Source organism: Macrobrachium nipponense, chromosome 48, assembly GCF_015104395.2.
Source record: "Macrobrachium nipponense isolate FS-2020 chromosome 48, ASM1510439v2, whole genome shotgun sequence".
Lineage (NCBI taxonomy): Eukaryota > Metazoa > Arthropoda > Malacostraca > Decapoda > Palaemonidae > Macrobrachium > Macrobrachium nipponense.
In genome coordinates, this window is record NC_087223.1 from 19260059 (window position 1) to 19282558 (window position 22500).

At 37.7% G+C, this 22500-nt stretch overlaps 3 protein-coding genes across 5 annotated transcripts in view; 1 reads left to right on the forward strand and 2 right to left on the reverse strand.

Moving 5' to 3' along the window:
* Nucleotides 1–20059, reverse strand: part of LOC135205076 (GTP-binding protein 4-like) — a 74238-nt gene extending 54179 nt beyond the window's left edge. The window contains exon 1 of the mRNA XM_064235363.1: nucleotides 19904–20059. The gene's annotated coding sequence lies outside the window, so the exon portion shown is untranslated. The remainder of the gene's footprint in view (nucleotides 1–19903) is intronic.
* LOC135205074 (GTP-binding protein 4-like) lies at nucleotides 2770–9566 on the reverse strand. The gene is given in 12 exon segments (XM_064235361.1): nucleotides 2770–3684; nucleotides 3687–3801; nucleotides 4428–4826; nucleotides 5195–5409; nucleotides 6046–6178; nucleotides 6623–6787; nucleotides 7029–7111; nucleotides 7114–7219; nucleotides 7449–7564; nucleotides 8236–8551; nucleotides 8932–9102; nucleotides 9495–9566. Coding segments are annotated over 12 exon segments (1902 nt in total). The 5' UTR covers nucleotides 9543–9566; the 3' UTR covers nucleotides 2770–3649.
* Nucleotides 20060–21695: 1636 nt separating the features above from the next.
* Nucleotides 21696–22500, forward strand: part of LOC135205078 (uncharacterized) — a 13450-nt gene continuing 12645 nt past the window's right edge. For all 3 annotated transcript variants that reach the window (XM_064235367.1, XM_064235368.1, XM_064235364.1), the window contains exon 1: nucleotides 21696–21850. In XM_064235367.1, the coding sequence (XP_064091437.1) occupies nucleotides 21765–21850 (86 nt within the window). In that variant the 5' untranslated portion in view covers nucleotides 21696–21764. The remainder of the gene's footprint in view (nucleotides 21851–22500) is intronic.

The window sequence follows — 22500 nt, forward strand, 5'->3', positions numbered from 1 at the left end:
TGTTGCAGGGATCAGGATCGTATGCTGGCTTTTACCTGCATAAAGTGCACCGATTGTTTCTGTCCCAATAGAAGTAAGTTTGGATCTAAGAGGGAGAAATTCAAGTAGGCTTCATCAATACCATCTTAAGTATCACTCTTCCATTCTTCCCGCATCTCTTGAGGGTCTTACTCTGCTCTGACCTCTGTTTCTGCTGAGAGACCAGTTCCCTTTGGCTCAGTCAAAGGGTAAATGGGGAAGGTTGGCCGATGACCAATCTTCTTTTTCAGCCCATAAGGATGGATATTCCTGCACTGCTAACTACTTAGAGGCATCCTACGGACCAAGGAGTTTGCTGGAGGGATTGTGGGTCTCTCTGGTTTCAACTGGAGACGTATCCAAGGTTACCTTACTAAGCAAGAGTTCTATCCCTGATTTTGCCTCGGCAGATACCCTAATTTACCAGTTGCCTATTCTGCCAGGACCATTGTTGCTACTGCTACTGGTGGTTCTGCTTTGGCAGCTGCTATTATGACTCCTGTTCATTTTGCAATGCCTGCCTCAACCTTGTCATTGGGAGACGTGGGATAGGTCCTTTGGAGAAAGCTGTCAAATAAGCACTGTATCTGTAGAATGGATGTGCTGGGCTCCTACATTTTCCAGACACTAAGGTTGAGATGGTGGGTGGGAAAAAAATAGAGTTTCTGACACCAGACATCTTAATCCTCTTCGGGGTCTGTGAAGCAGACCACAGCCAAGCCTTTTGCGGGGGTGGCTGTGGCATCAACATCAAGACTTGGATAAGGCCAGGACCCTTCCATATCTCAAGAGAAAGGGACAATTGTCATCCCAGCTCCTTCAGCCAAACTTTGAGGCCTCAACTTGAAATGCAGGTAAAGGGAAGAATGGAGATGAATGTTGAGGCAGGTATCTCTCATATCCCATTGTCACAAGTATGGGAACCCTGTTAAACCTTTAGAAAACGTGAAAACAACTGTAGGGAGGTCTATGAACTTCAAGATGAGTACAGGATACCTTTTCAAGGATTGATGCACCTCACTCTTTGAGTGTTGGCAGGGCAGGTGCAGGATTGGGGGTAGTTTTCCATGACGTTAAGCTGTCAGCCATCATACTATTTACATCTGGGCCATCTTAGTTGTAGTGGTCCTAACAACTGCACATTTTAGGAGGATTGTTCATTGTTTAGCTAAACAGAAAGTGCTGGGTGTTCTACTTTCCCATTCCTCATGCCCAGTGCAACCTGATTCATAACGCAATCAACCATATGCAGATCACTTCTGGTCTCAGGATGACTCTGGCCTGGTGGCTCCTTGTTGGTCACAAAGGGAGAGGTGTCCCAATCTTCTGAGCCTTCCCATCAAAGTACTTTGACCTACACAATTTTGGCCACCCCCATTTGCTGAGGTACAACAGGACTCGATGTCCCAAACACGAGTATGAATAACCGTTTGTTAGTACTAGCAAGCACAAAAGGAAGTATCTAAGAGCACCATCTAATTCTGGCATAGCATGCAAGCCATCTTGTGAGTGGATGGCTCCACACACCCCTGGGCTTACAAAATCAGGGCTTTGCTCTCTCCATAGCATTCAGGAGGAACTTATTTGTGTCGCATTGGACAGAAAAGCATCTCACCTAAGGTGAAAGGCCAGATGAAAAAGATAAAAGGTAGTATTGTTTCCCTCTGTGTAGATGAAAAAGATAAAAGGTAGTATTGTTTCCCTATGTGTGCTTTGTCTTGGGGCATTAGCACAAATTCAGATTATTTCACAAGAATGTGCCACTGTCTAAACTGGACTTACATCTCACATGGCTACAATTGGGCCATATTCTGGCACAGTGGCCATTGTCCACAGAACCACACATGCCATTTGCTAGGATGTACAGGTGGTTGCAAGTCAATCTTTCTCTGCCCACATGTCTGTGTATCATACATTTCTCGGTGGATGATCAACACTATTTTAAAGATCTCTGTCAAAACCTGCTACCAAAGGAGTATATTCACTTGTTTCTTTTCCCTTGTATGGTGTTTTTACATTGCATAGAACAAGTGGTTTTTCAGCAACGGGACCAACGGCTTTACGTGACTTCCGAACCATGTCGAGATTTGTGAACTTCTATCACCAGAAATACACATCTCTCACCCCCCCCTTTCAGTGGAATGCCCGAGAATCAAACTTGCAGCACCGAAGTGGAAGCCAAAGACTATACCGATCACGCCACTGAGGCGCTTTTCCCTTTTATGAGTTGTCTGCTCTATAGTATCTTACCAAGGAGGTTTTTCCTTCTTATGCTTCAGCTGGTGAGGGCAGTTTTCAGTGGTTCTTGTAAATTTCTCAATACACGAATCCTATTTTAATTGCCTACCATTGAAAATATCAACTACACTTGGCATCCGAATTATAATAACCTAGTGTTAGCTCTAAACTTCATAAAAATCAGTGTTTTTCTTAGCTCTTTCACATTACATTCACGTCATTTATATTTACTTATTTATAAATTCACGTTATTTATATTTACTTATTCCTCTCACATACAATGCTGATTATTTCAAGTATTTTGACTAAAATCTATTCACATGTACAGTTCACAGTTGTTACAAGATGATCCACATTTCATCAACACTATATTTACTGGTATACAGTAATTCACAAGTGGCTTATGCTTTCTAATTTTGCCATGTAATTGATATATGACCATTCTGAAATATAAACACCTGATTTTAAAAAATAAAACACAGAATATAAAGTTTAAACAAATAAAACACAGAATATGAAGATTATATATTTTCTTTCCTGTAAATTACAGATTCTTGTGTCACTCTGTTATATCTGGTAGAAATTAGATGTTGGTCATGTCACACTGTTATATCTGGTAGAAATAACATGTTGGTCATCTTCAAGAATTACTTGGAATTCAGTTAAATCTTTGATACAAGCAAGGAGGCCATATACAGGCATTCACAAAACAGAAACGACTTCAACTTCTCGTCTTCACTATTTCTTGTGCTTTTACAATTACATAAAATATCAAAACAAACCACTCCATATCTTGACATCAGCTCTTATGGTTGCACAATACCATAATTCCCCAGCAGCTTTCATTAAATGGTTCAAAATTCTTGGTCAAAAGTAATATTACTCATAACAAAAATTAAAACATTACCGCCATAATTTTCTACAGAATTCATATTTACATTTACAGTACGTATTTCAAAATGTCACATGTATAGTCTGTAAAACAATTGTAACTACATAACTTCTTGACGCACAATAATATGCAGTTGTATGAGGCCAAATTTCTGATAATTTGAAAGCATAGGATGCTATATGAAACTCTTAATTGGGTTGGTGTTTAGTTACAGAACTCAAAAGTACTACTAGTAGTACGTACTTAAGATACCTTACACCTGAAGTTGGTCTCATCTAAATATTTAGTACATCATATTCATGGAACACGAACTGGCATACATATGAATTACCCAGCATTTAATACAAACTTTATAAATACCAAACCCCCTGTTACATTTAAATTTCATACAACCTTTTTTCAAATGTCTTTCACCATTACTGAATTAATCAACAGTATGGTAACTATCAAACTGAAAAACGCACCAAACGATAACAAATATACAATAGTAATTTTAAATTCTTATCTCCGACTAGTTTTACCAAGTCCTCTCTTCTTGCGAACAGATGCTTAGGCTTCAAGTCGACGATACGTCGATCACTTTCTGAAACTTTACCGGCCTTTGTGATTGTGCTTCTTGATTTCTCACCAATCCTCTTCATCTTGGATGCCATCTGTGGAAATCAAAGTTACTTTCAATACACGACAGTATATGAAACTGTAATGAAGACAAATGTATAGAGCAGTGGTTCTCAACATGGGGGTGTCAGCAATTTATTCTCTTAATTGGTGAGGAACTGATATTCAGAAGTTTATGAAAGAATGCAAAAGTTTCTCCTTATAACGTTATTTTCCTAGTCTTCTACTCTAGTTAGGGTCATTGGGCTTATTGTTTTGTAATTATTGACCCTCCCTCCCTATCCCTCGAAACCCCCCCCCCCACCCCCCCCCCTTTTTTTTTTTTCTTAAAGTCTAGGAGGGAATTCTACTCACATATGCAAGGGGGGGCGTGGAAGGAAGGACCAACTCTTAGAGGGGACATGGTCATATAAAGGTTGAGAACCACTGGTATAGAGATATGAATGAATATATATATGTACAATCTTTACATATAGAGCAACAGGCACTTGGGAAGAGATATATACACAAAAAAAAAAAAACAAAGGTACAAAACAATGATACAAGAGAGGAATAGCCTTTTGGAAAGATCCATATTGTGGGAATCTTGGAAAAAAACTCCAATAAAAAAGTGTTTGTCAAACCCCGCCTACACTCAAAAGAAAATTTCTAACATCCTCACCTCAACATCTCGAACTCCAGACTGATCACGGGGTGTTCTTGAGGCTGATCTCGATCGAGCTATGCTTTCTGTGCGCGCTTTCTTTAGAGGTGGTCTTGAAGTACTCTTTGTTCTCGTGAAGTTCGCTCCTTTCACGTCAGACATGTCCACACCCAATTCCTCGAACTCTGACCGCAGACGAGAGACGGATCTCTCGCGCTTCCTGGAGACGCGAGATATCTCTCTCTTTTCCTTCCTTCTGTCGACTCTGCGGCAAATTGCATTGATGATCCTCTTTTCCTTGATTCGCTTGGCCAAATCTCCAATCTCTTTGTCCATCTCCGAGTCAGGCTGAATGTCAAAGTCGTAATATCCATTCTTTAACCTTTCTTCTTCCTCTGCTTCAAGCTGTTCCAACTTCTGCAATGCAAATTAGTTGTCAACAGTAAGGGAGAGTGTCCTCACATTAATTATACCTACAATGGCAGTTAGGGTTTAAATGAAAGGATTAAACTGACATATAACTGGGATAAGGTATATAAAATGCTAAAAATAGTCTTACTTACATAAAGTAACTTAAGTGGCATGTATAATGATAGGCACATAGATCTAAAGTAAAACAGGTATTAATCTTGTGCACTTTTGAATTATATTTCCATTTGATGCACGTCTTCATCCCTGTGCATTCTCGAGAAAATAATGATGTACGCACATCAAAACAGCACAGTCGACAGGAGCCCAATACAGGATTTGGCCAAGACTAAAGCCATAAGTATCCGTCGACTTACCTTGAATATTTCTGGGTCAACAAAGTCCGCAATATTGTGCCCATTCCAGAAGTGTGGGATGACGTCATACTTCCACTCGTCGCTTTCCAAGTCCTTGTTTTTGTTCAAATCCAGAGTGTAGTCTTCCATGAGCTCCTCCTCCAGGTCTCTCTCCAACTTCTTCAGAGGCTTCGGCTCCGCTTCGCCCTTCTGCTCCCGGGCCTTCTTAATGGCCGCTGTAGAATGTTGGGTGTGAATGAGATTAAGACAGCCATTTGTGGGTTGTAATAGATAATTATTTACCAAAGCTTGGTAAGATTTGTTTTGGATCAGCTGCAGAAATCAGAGTAGGATTTGTTCTGAATGGTCTACATAAATCAAGAGTAGGTTTTAACTTGAATGAGCTGCACTGATTAAAGTAGGACTTGTTTTGAATTGGCTGTGAAAATTAGAATGACGTTTTTTGAATGAACTGAGAAAAACTGATGTACGATTTGCCTCAAATGAATATGAAAATTAGAGCTACATGAGATGAAAGGTGAACAGCAGTAGTACTGAAGGTATAGCCTAGGGAAGCTGCATAAAAATAGTACTATAGAAAACAAGCCACATAGGACCCACTGTCGGTGAAAACAGTAAATGAACTGAATTTGAATTTAGACTAAAGGATAAGCACTGGGACCAGAGTCTCATTCAGCAATGAAACAGAAATTGACAGTAAAAGGTTTGGTAGTTATAAAATGAGGGAAACTTGCAGTTGTACTTTGAATCTATTATTAGAAGAGGGTGGGAACTAAGATGAAAGAAAGAGAATATGAAAGGAGGTCCAGTAAAAGCACCGCACGAGGTGAAAAGAAGTAAATGTGTCGTACCAGGAATGAATGGTTTCCTTTCTTTGATGTCCCTCTTTGCAGGCATGGCTACGTGAACACGATTCAAGATGGAATCCGCCTTTCTTGTGCGGAGCTTTCCATCCACACGGTGAGCTATCAGGCGATCGCAGGCCTAAAAAAACAAACAAAAACTTACAATGTAACTAGAAGTAAATTTCATGGCTGTGTACAGCCCTAAACAAACATGATTATTTTCCTCCCATTTGTGAAGCAAAGATTCTAATGGGGCATTACATTATTTGATTGACATAGGGTATGGCAAGGTGAAAACTGTTAAGATGGTTTGTTGGGGCCTAATAATCGAAACTTATTCAATGTAACCTGTGCACTTGGCAAAGATCTGTATTCCTATTTTCTATATAAACTATTTTTGTTTTTCTAGAAGGTTTGAAAAAATGATCTGCTTTTTACAGGAGGTGAAGCTTTGGGGGAGACAGCAGTCATAATTCAGAGGTGGAAATGGATGAATAGTAACTGAGGCAAAGGGTCATAAAGCGTAGCAAGAGCCTGAAGGGGAGCGTATTGATAATAACTTGAACAGAAATCACCAACCTACCTGCTTTTTGACATCCATTACGCCCTCCTGGGTAAGTGTCGACATTTCCAGAACAGGGATGTTCTCCTTCTCTAGCGCAGTGATCAGCGCCCTCTTTGCTGGGTACTCCTTCCCTAGCCGCTCCAGGTTCATGACGTCAATTTTGTTGCAAGCGACAATCAAAGGCTGCGCAGAAATAAAATTTGAAATGAATTTAGTTTTTAATTCCTTCCCATGTTCTATTCATTTTTACTGAAGAAGTACTGCTTGAGATATGAATATTAAATGAAATCCTCATACATCCAATACAATTATTCTAAATAGAGCAGCTATTAACTGTACATACAATTATTCAGGGATAACACAACAATACCACAACATCAAAACCTTCTGCAATAAAATTTGACAAACGTTTAATATACCCAACCTTATTTGCAAACAGAGGCTTGATGCTCTCAAAGATTTTCATTTGCTGTTCAATTTCAACGTCACATGTTTCCGAGATGTCAGAATAAAGACAACCACAGACCGGATGTGAGCAAGGGCTGTGATAGCTTGCAACTCAATTGTGTTCATTTCGTCGAACGGTCGGTCCAGGACACCGGGAGTATCGACTACCTGTGAAGAAATGCACAATGAAAACAAAAGTCCCCCAAACCTCATTCTAGCCAATGTTCGTTAAATACCACCAAAAATGATTTAATCCCTTATGTTGTAATAATACCTTATGGTATGATTGACACTTGGCAAATATTTCTACCCATTATCTACATGCAAATGGTGGCATATAGTGACCAGTTTCTTGGTTATTATTATAATAACCAACACATTATACTGAACTACTAACCTGCCACCTAAGATATTCGTAATCAGTGTGGCCAACATACAATGATTTTGTGGTAAATGCGTAAGGCTGCACCTCCACATCCGCATTTGTAGTCAGGTTAATGAAAGATGATTTACCTGAGAGAAAAGAAAACGAGGGTATTAGTAACCTATCTGGAGAGCAAGATCATTCAGATGTAAATGTGAATGTCAAGTCAATAACTTTATAATATAAAAAGATTGACAGTCTCCTTTGAATCTGCAGCTCACTTTTTACTGCATTTCATAGTTCCTACATAACCTTTATCTTTCCTATGGTTTCATTCACATTGAATCTTTAATCTCCAACTTTTACCAATTTACGTAACGTTCTTTTTAAAGTTAACAAGTATTTATTGACACTCACTGAAATATATGCATACCTACAGGTTACTCAACAGTCTAGTTAACCAATTTTACTAAATTTTTTAGGACCTATGTTTAATCAAACATATTTCTCTCAGCTGTATCACAGCTCCACCTTTTCCTTCACACCTAGGTGTATTTAAATTCAAGTATATCCTGCTCTAATTTCCCCCCTTCACTTCAAACTGTTCTTACATCATGGTAAAATATGGCTGGTCCTAAGAACTTATTTTCAAATGAGTGTTAAGAACTTGAGCGTGGTATGGATAATTTAAAAACTTTAACATCCATTACTTTATAAGACAATGCACATGGAGTAAAAGATTCAGGAGGCAGAAAAACTTCACTATACATAAATTTCCAAACACATAAATATCAGAAAAGAACATAGTTTTGTAAATTACCAGCATTTGGACAACCACAAAGCAAGAGTGTTCGGGTGTTGGGGTCTATGGAAGGCAACCTGGACATGTGTTGACGGACATCTTCCAGGTACTTGAGGGGAGGTGCCTGCTTCTTCATGATGGTCATCCGACCCATGGCGGCCTTCTTCAGCTGCTTGCATCGATACAAGCTGTCGCCGTACTTCAGGAGTTTGGTGTAATCGCTTCCGACTTTGTCTATGAGGTGCTTGGCCATGTTTATCTGACCTAGCGAAAGCTTGTAATGATCTTTGTTGTATAGGGTGTTCATCAGATCGGCGTAAAATGGTTGGACATCCTGAAAAGTTAAGGTTTAAATGGTTAATTTTATATTCCTACGCTGACTCATTAGAATGTGAAATGTAAGGAATGAGATGCTATATTTCTGTATTACTAATGCCATTTCTTACTCAAACTTTTTTGTGCCTAAATAAAACCAGAATGGTATTCTCATTAGCAGATGGTGTTACTTATAAAAAAGGTTACAATGATAACAGCAACTTTTTTCACTGTTTGTGCGCTAGTTCCATAATGTGATGAGACAGAGAAACTGTAATCAAGAGTACATTTCCATGAAAGTTTTCTGCAACAAATAAATCATTTATCAACCAAAATTATGACTTTTTAATACATTAAATACAAATATATAAAAATAAGCCGCGAATGACAAACACTTACTTCAAGTTTTGGGAAATCGGTGAGGATGGTTGTCAATTTGTCGTGGAAGTTCTGCTGAGTGTACTTGACTTTTCTCATGTAAAACCTGCGTATACGTGATATCTTGAAGTGCCTGTGTATGACTGTAGGTGTTTTACGCTGAGTTTTGGAGAGTATGATGTCAATAAAGTCCTGGAAGAATAGATAAGTTTATTAGATATCTTTCAAGTATGATGTTGGTGGTATGTATCATCAAAATGCAGGCACCAAACCACAACATATAACAGCCATGGCAGTGTGAAACAAAACAACCAACCAAAATCATTCTTCATCAAAAGGCGAGAATTAATGGGGATACCTGTTCATGGAACAAGTAATTTCAGCAATCAACAACAACTCCTTTTGTTCTTATCCACCAGTTATTATTTCAAACTTAAAATGATATAGTACGTGCTATAAAAGTGAGTAAATTAGTGTCTGGAGAAAAAAAAAAAAAGTATTAGTTGTACGAAGAAACGAGGACTACAAAACATAAAAATGGACTACGCAAGTGCAGTCATAATAAAATTGAAAACTATTGTTACCTTTGCACTAGGCACGACTGTGATCTTCTTGAAGTTGTAGTGAGACATTTTTTTGCGATGTTCCGTAACTACGTACCAAGATATATCTGAAAAATACGACACAGAGTTTGTATAAGACCATATTGAAAGAATATAATATGCCATAAAGCTTCTTTTAGCATCTTTCACTTCCAAAGCACTCATATAGCCATCAGACTGCAGCTACACATAAAATAACATTTGATAAATCATTTACCTATCACATACTGGCATTTTACTACCAGCAAGCAGTCAGAGGCTTAACCTCTTGATAATTAATCGAATATTGTAACAGCCTAATCCACTCCATTTGGAAATCATTGTAAATTTTTGGGATATTTCCTAGAGTGACTGCCTAGCAGTCCTGGATAACAATCCCCCACCTTGTTGGGGATCACTATCTAGGAAGGAACGGTCCAATTTCAGTATTTATAACATAGCACAACCAGCTGCTTATCAAAGATTAGGCGACAGATTCAGTACCCTAGGCTACATGACATCTGAACTGTCTCGTTCTTTCTTGTCTAACATAAGTTTACAAAAATGCCCGCTCTATCAAATACCCCAACCTAACTGCAACTTGGAAAGTGCCACATGAAGACAAAGGTACTTCTTGGCATGGACTGCAAGGAACAGTTCTGTGGATACAAAAGCCACTAGGGATTGGGGAGTTAAATGTATTTTGCCGTGTTTAGCATCAGCCCCAAGGGGTTAAGTGAAGTTGATCGGCAAAAAAATAACAGTAAATTCTTAATGACCAACCAAAATACTCAAGGAAAAGTCCATTTCCAGGGAAATACCTGACACGCAGCAATTACCTTAGATCTACAAAGGTAAATCATAATGGGGCCTACCAATATGTAATGGACAATGGTTTAGGGCGAGCGCAGAACGACAGGACAAGTTCCGTTAACGTAAAATAACACCTAATCTTTTCCTGAAGGGGGGGGGGGGGGGGGGGGGGGGGGATGGGGGGGGGGGGGGGGGACCACCGAGGGAAAACCCCCCCCCCCCAAAAAAAAAAAGTCACAGTAAAGATTGGAAATATGGATACAAACCATTACTTGGAGGTAGTCTTCATGCCTCAAAATTAACGACCCACCCAAACCCCATATGAATCAGGACCCCCAACTGCCAACCCCCCCCCCCCCCCCCCCCCCCCCCGCATAATGCCCACTTATGGGATTTACCCTCTTGTGATCTGATGACGCAGAGTGCATCAATAAATTCTTTTCCTTAAGTGCACAGATGACGCGCTGGGTGTGTCACATGTAAATTATTTTCAAGAAAAATTCACAACACACACACACACACACACACACACACACAAAAAGTCACTCATAGAAAATGTAGTTGATGCCATTGGTTCAACAGATGAAGAATCTCGAAGAAAACGCAAACCTGACGCTGCTAGCTTACTTAGCTACGATACAAAACGTCAACATAAGTAGGTTGGAAAATTTGAAAATTGTACTCTGTAAAAATGAGCAATTTTTTATCAATTATAGCTCAGCAAACACATTTATAGCAAAATTATTGCTTCCATGTGAAAGATCAAACATTTCTATACAATTTGGGTATAAAACAAACTCCCCAAACCTAATTATTATATTTTTCATGATTATTTCCAAAAAATATCTACGATTTTCCTTAAAAACTTCCCGTTCATCCCATCATTTTTATTATTTCTTAGCCTCGTAAAGATGTCCTGATTGCTTTGGGAAATAATTCATTCATTTGCTTACATAATAACACTAACCAGAAGCGTATATCAGTTACTAGTTCGAACATACAGAATTTTACCAAAAAACTTTTCATGCGCGTTCTTTTCGGCCCGGGGAAGTGACATCATATCCGTGGATGACTGAGTTTCGTGGGAAAAAATCTGAAATTATCTATGTATCTACATGTATACTGCAATTTTGGAACTGAGATGGGGAACATTACAACTGTTATGAAAAACGATTTTGTAGTTGACCTAGTGAAGACAAAGCATAGGAAAAACATCAAACGGCTTTTTTTGGGGGTGCGGGGGGAAATGACCTCGGACGTTTACGGTGTCCGAACTCTCAATTCCCGGTGTAGAGACATTATTGTACATATTTACGGTTTAGTTACGGTTGACCCTTTACTCTGCATACAAAAGTTTGACCCATTACTTTGCATACAAACCTTTGACCCACTACTTTACATACAGAAGTTTGACCTGTCACTTTGCACACAAGTTTGACCTAGGCTAGCCTAGGACCCCTTACTTTGCACACAGAACTTTGAATCACTACTCTAGATGTAAAATGACAGACTAGCCTAGGCTACCACTAACCGACATTACTGTGAAATTAGATTTTAACGAATTTGTTAATGTGTGCTATTTGCACAGCGCCACATGTAGAAACTCGATCACAATGGTTATGTATAAATGAGTATAAGTATGGCTATGTATAAATGGGTATAAATATCGAACTCGTTTGCAGAGATACTTTTAGGGAACAATACGTTGTGAGCTCTATCCATGATGGCGGTAACCTATGGAAAGAATGAATTCTTTGAGAGAAAGTACAGGTGTATGAATCATATTCATTAGACGCATTTTTACTTGGGAATGACCGGGGTCAACCTGATACATACAGGATTGGTTGGATTTAAAATTCCCGCGATGAGGTCGAGGTGACGTACAGCGGCCCCCTGCGGCCATCCCAAGAACTAAGGGAGCTCCAACCTCCGTGTCACCGTTCACATCAATGGGGTACTTAGAAATTACTGCCCGCCTGAACCCCATATGAAACATGAACCCGCCACCCACGGGAAGGAGCACAAGTCACCTTGGTAGATCTAAGCCCTTTTACCGCAGCGAACTAGACTATGCCAGTTGATGTTTTTCTATACAGTTTTACCTCCTGAACAAGAATACAATTAGTACATCTTTAAGCATACCATTCAAAAGATGAAGTTTCGTCAACATAATGTGATATATGAAAAGCCCATACAAACTAAAATAAGCATGTGAGCTCTTCGTAAAATATGTTTTCAAGGCAGTTTTGAAATCTAATATGGCGGCAACCACCTGACTTGCCGTTCGTCTATAACCACAGACAATCCACCATCTTTCCCAGCCTTCCCAGCACTCATTTGAACAACGTTCGTAATACAGTGTTCCCCCGCCCCCCCCGTATTCGCGTGGGGATGTGTAACCAGACACCCCCGCGAATAGTTAAAACCCACGAATAGTTAAAACCACCACTAAAATTGCTTATAACTGCCTATCTTGAAAGTTCAGATGCCAAATGTATACCTTTAATAACATCCTACTTCAAATATACCTAAAATTACTAACCTATTACTGCATTAATCTTTGAGGTTATATATTAATATCATTTTAAAGTCATCTTAAACATTTTACCATTAAAAATATATACCTACAGCAAATAACAGAGAGAGAGAGAGAGAGAGAGAGAGAGACCAATGAATGGCAACATCATATATTTGACCCTCAAGAGTGAAATTATGAATTATTTCTGAGACAGAGAGAATAATAATAATAGAGAGAGAGAGAGAAGAGAGAGAGGGAGAGAGAGAGAGAGAGAGAGAGAGAGAGAGAGAGAGAGAGAGAGAGAGAGAGAGAATGTTATTGTTACTGTTTAATCTCATTAAACGTAATATTATTTTGTAAACTAGTACTGTATATTATTTTACCATAAAATGTAGTAATGTCCTTAAAGATATACTTATACATACACTTCCAGCCCAAAAACCAGGGCGAGAGTTACCACTAGCATGCTAGTATCTCGTGTGGGAGAGAGAGAGAGAGAGAGAGAGAGGGTTGTCCTTATTTAAAAGAGTGAAATGGATAGATTATTGTACTTCTTTAAAATACTATCACATGTGAATTTTCTTGCGGATTAGTTATAATATTATTATTCATTATGCGAAAATATTAATAAACATACACATGTACCATAGAAATTATCTCATATATATCAGCAAAAGAGAAAGAGAGAGAGCTTTATTTTCAATGATCCGTAGATGGCAACACTGATTTGACAGTTGGTGGCGGAAACCCAGCCAACCAAGCTGGCTAAGTGTTCAAAAACAAGTCATGGGGTGGGGTTACATAATTCTTTTTATTTATAAACTAAAATCTTGCTAATTCACTTTGGTATTTTCTTTAATGATTTATATTATTGCTGTTTACATTAATATTGATATTTGAAAAATTAGTAAATCATCATCCAAAAAACTATACATCGCTTTGAGAGAGAGAGAGAGCGAGAGAGAGAGAGAGATGAGAGAGAGAGAGAGGAGAGAGAGAAGAGAGAGAGAGAGAGAGAGAGAATTATTATTTTTATAATGTGATAGTTAAACTTATTAAATTCTTACTATACAGTTATTAATCAAAAAAAAAAAATTAATATTTGAAAATTAGTAAATCATTTTTTGTATCATAAAAATGTATTTAGTCATGAAAATAAACATCAAAATACACTAATTAGTGATTATTTTCGTCAGAAAATTCTGCGAATGGGCGAGTCCGTCCGCGAATAATTTCTAGATAGGTTCCAAAGAAAAATCCGCGAATGTGAGTCCGCGAATACGGGGGGATCACTGTATATGTAACGTTTATTGATCTTACTCAAGATTGCAGTTGTAATCAGCACAATAAAACAACATTTTGTGTTGCCTATATTAGTGAAAGTATGAAATTTTTATTCCCTGGGTCATGGTTTTAACTGAAATTCATTTTTACCTTGTAATCGGTGGTTTTATCCTCACTACCATCACAACTGAAACTCCATAGTGCTTATTTAATTGTAATTATACACATTTTGGTCTTAATTCACTCCAAATTGCACTTGAACCACGCTGCGGTTCCTGGTTTTGAAGTAACAAAGTAAAGTTAAAACTAAATAATGAGTAAACGTCAAACAATTAAGGGAATAAAGCTTTGCACCTCATACACCGCGTACTTGTGTGCTGCCTGTAAGTGTGTTTGTGGAGTGAGCGCTCAGGAACCAGGAACCGCAGCGTGGTTCAAGTGCAATTTGGAGTGAATTAAGACCAAAATGTGTATAATTACAATCAAATAAGCACTGTGGAGTTTCAGTTGTGATAGTAGTGAGGATAAAACCACCGATTACAATGTAAAAAATGAATTTCAGTTAAAACCATGACCAGGGAATAAAAAGTCTCATACTTTCACTAATATAGGCAACAAAATGTTGTTTTATTGTGCTGATTACAACTGCAATCTTGAGTAAGATCAATAAACATTACATATATAAGCTAACGTTGTTCAAATGAGTTCTGGGGAGGCTGGGAAAGATGGTGGATTCTCTGTGGTTAGAACGACCAGTTACGCGATTGCCGCCATATTGGATTTCAAAACTGCCTTAAAAACATATTTTACGAAGAGCTCACATGCATATTTTAGTTCAAAAGGGCGAAACTTCAATCTTTTGAATGGTATGCTTAAAAATGTAATTATATTCTTGTTTCACCAATTAAATATCGAGTGAATAAGGCCGAGCCACGTGATGACAATGGATCGTCTGCGGTTGTTTACCCTATGTAAAAATATTTAGGCAAATCATGACCCTATACTGCCATTTAACTATTTATTTAAATAATTATCTAGTGCAAGCTTCTTCTTCTTCTATTAAAAATCGTGGAGCACTTACAGATTAGCGGGCCCACTCGACCGCCGACCGAAATCGGCGGAAGAACACCAAACCAATATGGCGGCGATACCAAAACAACAACAAACAAAGTAGGGAGCTACTACATATCCGCGACGATCGATTTATGTTTGTGCTGTCAGTAAGGCCGTGGCGGAACGGCGCTTCGCGCCTTATCCGCATATTTAAAGATTCTTGGCAGGCACGGCATGTTCTGGCAAGAGGTAATGTTGCGCTGCGCCGCGCTAACCACAGGGTTACAGTAAGGCTACTTACCGTGGCGGATGGATTTGGGTGTCCCGTAGTTCCCGTGGATAAGCAGTGGTTGGAAGTCGTATTTACGATTGTTGTGATGAAAGTGCCCAGCGTCTATGGGTACAGGTGGTGTGCGGATTTAGCACAGGAAATGGGAAGTTTTGTTTGACACAAGCGACTCGCAAACATTGACATGGCGTCAATCTTCTAAATATTCCGAGTTGTAAGTAGGGTAGATTACCACGGCAGGCCAACCAGGCCACCTACAATCAATGTTTGCCACCCTCCGAAAAAGTACATTATAACGCGTCCTGACACCCGAGATGGGCATCAGTCGCGACTTGTTGTTGGTGAGAAACGGAGCTAAAGACCTCTACTCTCCTTTCGAAGTAAGTATTTTTCTCCAAAGTTAGAAATTAAGGCCAAATTTTAAGATTTAAACAGAGGGTACTGAAAATGGCGCCCACGGCAGTGGAAATCTCACCAAAAACGCTTAGAAATTTTTACTTACAACTAAAAATGTTTCGAAGATTGACGCCATCTCGATGTTTACGGAGTCGCTTGTGTCAACAAACTTTCCATTTCCTGTGATAAATCCGCACACCACTTGTACCCACAGACGCTGGAGCACTTTTATCACAACAATCGAAACACGATTTCTCACCAACAACAAGCCAGGAGTAAACAGCTGTTTTGGTAGAAGATGACGAGAAGCGTGCTCTTAGCTAATTTTTAAATAAGTAGTAAAACATCAATATTTTACATATTTATGAAGATTAATTTGAAAATATTCGTTATTGAAAAAGTAACTCGACTCTGACTCAAATTTAAGTAATTATTTTTCTGAATTAGAACGTTCTTTTAAGTTCTGTATTATGACGTCACGACATCTTGACTTTCGTACCTATTGTAAATAATTGCTATACTCAACTGTCATTGCAGAACAGTTTACCAGTTATTCATGCAGATTGTTATCAGCTATACATGTAATTGGTTATAATCGTAATGCGCATATATATCTTTAATTATTTACTTTTTGGATATATGAAGATGTTTGACTGCTGGATTATCGCCGTAGTGTGACGCAATCGTTTTCGGTCCATGGGCCTCTTTCTGGTTTTCGCACCATAAGAAATTATGGGGCCGAATTTGGCAATGACCAGAAAGTTGTTAAAAGAGGAAAGTTAGCATTGAGGGGCATATGTTTTTGACTGAGAAAAATACAAATTTATTCAATAGCTAGCTTGTAAAAAATACTTGGTTATAAAAACTTGATTGACAACTAAGCAGCATGTCTACTATGGGTTTTCAGAGACAGTGCAAGCAGTTTTTGGGCAATACCTATTTCTGTAACGAACACTCTTAACAGAACGAGATTTTGCTATAGTGCATTACACCCAGTGCCGTAATTTATAAGGGTATCGTGAATCACTAGTCGTAAAGAATAACGACACTTGTCCTTGTACCAAGAGACAAAAACTCCATTATGCAGAAATGGATACGAACACGTGTATAAAGCTCCACCTACCCTCTCCCCCTCCACCGCCACCCCTTTTCTTCTTCGTTCGTTCCTCCGCCTCTCTCTCTCTCTCTCTCTCTCTCTCTCTCTCTCTCTCTCTGTTGCCATTCGGTATGTGTTGACCCTCCAAACTGGGTATAAGACTACACACAAAACGTTGAAATTGGTGAAATTAGGCTATGTATTGGAAGTATATATACATAAATATTAAAGCATTTTTTATCATTATTGCATTACTATGACAACTAGAATTCATGGAAACAGTTTATAATAATGGAACCGGCGTATGTGAAGCCTCCACTAATGTGGCAACGATGATTTTGCCATTCTAGCATGCAAACATTAAAGGTTACATTTATTTCTGGCATACGATTATTAAAGAAATTCAAAATACTAATAAAGACTGAAATCAATGAAAAGTGCTAGCAAAAACAAAAAAGCAAAAAAAAAAACGTAGTCGTTCCTCTGCACTTTTCCGTATTCGTTCCTCTATGGTTTTCGGCAGCCAGATGTACGAAAACGTTAGAAACATTTGATTTTATCTACTTTAGAAATATCTGTAATTTTTCGGGGTAATTTGGTTGCAAAAAGGGATAATATACATGAATTAAATCAAAATTTTTAAATAACAAAGTAAATTTAAACTAAATAACGAGTAAAGTAAACAGTTTAGGGAATAAAAACTTTGCAGTTTCGTCGTCTGTCGTCGTCTGCTGTTCGTAATTGTGTTTATGGCGCGCTCGCTTAGAAACCAGGAACAGCAACGGGTTTAAAGTGCAATGTGGAGTGAACTGAGACCAAAATGTGTATAATAACAATCAAATAAGCACTGTGGAGTTTCAGTTGTGATGGCAGTAAGGATAAAAAACCGCCGATTACAAGGTAAGAATGAATTCAGTTCAAACCATAACCCCGGGAATAACAAGTTTCATACTTTCACTAATATAGGCAACAAAATGTTGTTTTATTGTGCTGATTACAACTGCAATCTTGAGTAAGATCAATAAACGTTACATACATACGCTAACATTGTTCAAATGAGTGCTGGGAAGGTTGGGAAAGATGGTGGCCGTCACTGATGAGAACCGTCCATGCAAAACGTAGCCGCCATATTGGATTTCAAAACTGCCTTGAAAACATATTTTACGAAGAGCTCACATGCTTATTTTAGTTCGTATGGGGCTTTCATATATCACAATATGTTGACGAAACTTCAGTCTTTTAAATGGTATGCTTAGAGTTGCAATTGTATTCATGTTTCACCAATTAAATATCGAGTGAATAAGACCCGTCCACCGTGATGAGGGTTGGCCTGTCGTGATATTCTACCCTAAAAACTTTCGAAAAGCGTCATGGGGGTAGTGTGCACTGCGTTGGCCACACTTTTCATTACCCTCTGTTTAAATCTTAAAATATGGCCTTAATTTCTAACTTTGGAGAAAATACTTACTTCGAAAGGAGAGTAGAGGTCTTGAGCTCCTGCTATCACCACCAACAACTCATGACTGATGACCATCTCCGGTGTCAGGACGTGTTAAAGTACTTTTTCGGAGGGTGGCCACAAACGCGGTAGTCAGTGGCTCGATCAGTCCAGTCGGTTGTTTACCCTATATAACCACAACCTGGTTTTTTTTTTTAAAGGCACAGGATATAGGTACGGCAGCCGTATCCCGATCGCGGTAGATATTGGTACGGCAGTGAATTGCGCATGCGTCAATTTCAGACTTCCTGCCGTACAAATAATATAGTGCAGTAAGGGTACGGCAGATTCTGTCATTGGTGCCGTATTTGCGCTCTTGACTTGCTGTAGATACGGCAGTTAGCTGTATCCGTTTACCAGTTTGCTAATCATACTGTATTATGTAAACCAGAGTTCGGCTTTTAGGTGGGATAGTCACGCTTTTTGAACTTCTCTCCCCGTTTTTTCAGTTAGCAAAATGTCCCTCCCCCCTTTTTTTGTTTGTTTAGCTTTTGTGAATTTTGTCCCGCTTTTTTGTACTACAAAAACAACACTATCCCGATTTTAATGGAATAATGCTAAAATTTGGTTTAACATTGCCATTTCACTACCTGGTAAATTCTATCGTCTTCTCAGACAGCTGCAATATACCCAATGAAGTGAATTAAAAGAATATTGTAAAGTGTATAACGGCCCTTGCAACTGCCGATGTCGGGCAGAATAAAGGGCCGAGGAAGTCACCAAAGGTACGATGGTAGTGTATATATTTATATATAATCCTCTTTGAATCTCCTCTTCGGAATTCTTTTCAGGGCCGATTCGATCGTTCGTGACCTACGTATATACCATGAATTACCCAATTTTTGAAAGTTTGAGTCTTCATAGATGTCTATGGCTTCTTTCAGCTCGTTAAAGCTTAAAAACATCTGTTTTTCGGCGAAAACTAATGTATTATTCCGCGGTTCATGCTGTTCCGTCACCATTTTTCTTGCTGTCACTGATATGCCCAAAGACTGTGTAGTATTCACTTCAGTATATAGTCTTTGGATATGCGTGAGGCGGTAAACAAGGGTTCGCGCATGCGCAATTCACTGCCGTACCAATATCTACTGAGATCGGGTACGGCTGCCGTACCAATATCCAGTTCGTTTTTTTAAATGACCCCATGCTCCTGACCTAAGGTCGTAATAAAACTTAACCCCCTAACCCCTGGGGGGTTAGTAACCTAGCCTAGTATAGCTACGTAACCCCTTCCCTAAAAAGCTAAGCCCCCAAAAATTTACTCAATAAAATGAATACCTCTTTGATTAAGATGTTTTATATGGTTAAATATTAATAAGTAAACGTAAATATGAATAAATATTAGGTAACCACCGAGAATCCTTAAATAACCAAGGGGTTAAAGGGCCCCCTATGGACCCAGGGGTCCCCCAAAATTCGGCAAAAAAGGACCAGTTACATCCTGAATCCTCCAAAACTTACTCACCAGAGCAATTCAGGCTTCCGAGAAGCACTTATTCCAACACTTTTCACTTCACAGCATCACTTAAATCACCTAAATAAGTAAGCGACGTCAACAGACGAACCAACACAAGTACCTCGTGTGGTCGTGCTTTTCATAGAGGTTAAATTTACATCAATTTGTTATGTTGTGGAATATCGCGGGAAATGGCGCCGCCATCTTGGATTTTGGCGGTGTTTTTAACGCGTTTAAGTGATGTTTTAAGTATTATTTAAGTGAGTATTGTGTTATTCATGCAATTTTTATTATATTTACTTTATGGATATGTATTTAATTGTGATTAGATGAAGCAGTATGTTGTGGAATATTGCGTGACATGACACAGTTTTCTTGTATTTTGGAGGTGTTTTTACCCGTTTAAGTGATGTTTTAAGTATTATCTAAGTGAGTATTGTTAACTATATGCAATTATTATTAAATTTACTTTACGGACCTTCTTTTAATTGTGCTTAGATGAAGCAACCGCATTTATTTCACCCTAAATAACCATATAAACAGGCATACGGGTATGCTGGTTTTACGTCACGAAAAATAATAAATTAATTAAAAACGTAAGTTTTGAGTTGAAATAAAACTCATACGTATCGTTAAAATATATAAAACGATAAATTACTACATAAACTCATAACTGAAACAAATGCTCAACAATCATGTCATCATATGGTGTTTATTGTTCACATGCTTTATTTCGTTTGTGTCTATGATTTAGGACCGCTTCTTCTTCTTCAGGGATGTGTATGAAACAACGGTGTCTCGTTTAGTCTTTGCAGAGGTTAAAGTATTTCAAGTTACAAAAGTTTTCTTCTGATGAAAATTATTAGTTTCAACCCGCGCCTTTTTCTTTTATTTTTTTCCTTTACGATAAAAAAAAACGTTGTTTCTTTCCCTCATTCCATTCTAAGGTTATTCGGCCATTTATACCACTAATTTTGGATTTATTCTCTGGAAGCAATTTCAGTTTATTTATCATTAACCCTTCCAGCCGACTTGTCTATAAATAAATAAAATATATATATATATTATATGATATATATATAGTATATATATATATATATATATATATATATATATATATTTTATATATATTTATATATATATAATATTATATATATATAATATATTATATATATATATTATTAAATAAATATGTTATTTATGCTGCTACTTTCGTAACGAATACATCTTCTCCTTGACTGTATGAAATGTAGAAAAGGATGTCTTAAAATGTATGTTCAGATTTTGCATAACATAATTTAAAAGTTAATATAACATAGAATGTAAAAAGAGAGAGAGATTAACTTTGTCTGTTCGAAGCTAGAATTGTTTCCATAATCTGTCAATTCCTCAGATTAGAGATCTCGAGATCTCCGTTGTGTTTTGGATACATGTCATCACGTCTGATAAGGGACTTCTGTTTGGAACCTGTAGAGAGCATACAACGTATGTAACTGGTTTCATACACGTACTTCTTTGTCTATAACCACGTGAATATTTCAAAATTTTCTGTAAAGTTACGTCATATAAGAAGCTTCTAGAAGGATTGCACCATCTTTCGCATGTCCAAAACGTTTTGAGCCTGTCAGTCTCTTGAAGTTTCCCATACAAGGAGAGAGTGAAAGCGTTCATTACAGACTTTGATTTCCTGGCGTTTAGATCTTTCTCTCTCTCTCTCTCTCTCTCTCTCTCTCTCGCACGCCACTTTTGATTTCATATCAACGTAACGTAAATTGGTCACTCGTAACTTTTAGATTTTGGATTTCTTAGAGTTATTTAGTATCATTTAGTGCTTTTTGTGGAATCTGAACAAACATTGTACAAGTGTGTAATGGCGCCTTTTCTTTTGAGAAATATTGTGAATTGTGTGGTGAAATTTTTGGAGTTAGCTGCAGCAGAAAGAAAATTGGTACCAAGGTAAAGTGTTTCTATAAATTTATTAGTTGCAACTAATAATTACAGTGGTTTCATTAAACAGGTTTAAATTTTTACGCATTACAAATTTTTGTTTTGTGTTTGTTTCAACTGAAGTGATTTTTTGTGCATCTATCCATTTTTTCTTATTGAAGTGTGCGTTTTTATTTTTATGTTCTGTGTGATTAATACTCTTTACAATTTTGATATTTTACACCTTTTTCTGTGTTTTCATTTGCATTCCCAATTTGATTAACTTATTTGTTTTCAATAATTAATCATTGCACATTTAATTGAATTTAACACTTGTGAATTAATTTGCATTTACTTGGAATTCTTTTCAAGTTTTATTGTTGTTTAGCACTTGTGAATTAATTTCCAAATTTTAATTATTGCCTAACACTTTTGAATTTTGATTGAATTAATTTTCTTGGATTTTGTGATAAATTAATTTTGATTTAATTTTACTTAATTAATTCAAGAATTAATTAAACTTTGCTTTGTTTTAAAGTAACAGTAAATTTCCCTGATATTGTGAATTTCACTTATAATTTTGAGTTTAATAATAAATTTTTGTATTTAAAATTTTTATAAGTGTTTTCTTTTTCACTAGTATAAGTAAATATAATTATGATTGGTTTAAGTAGAAACAC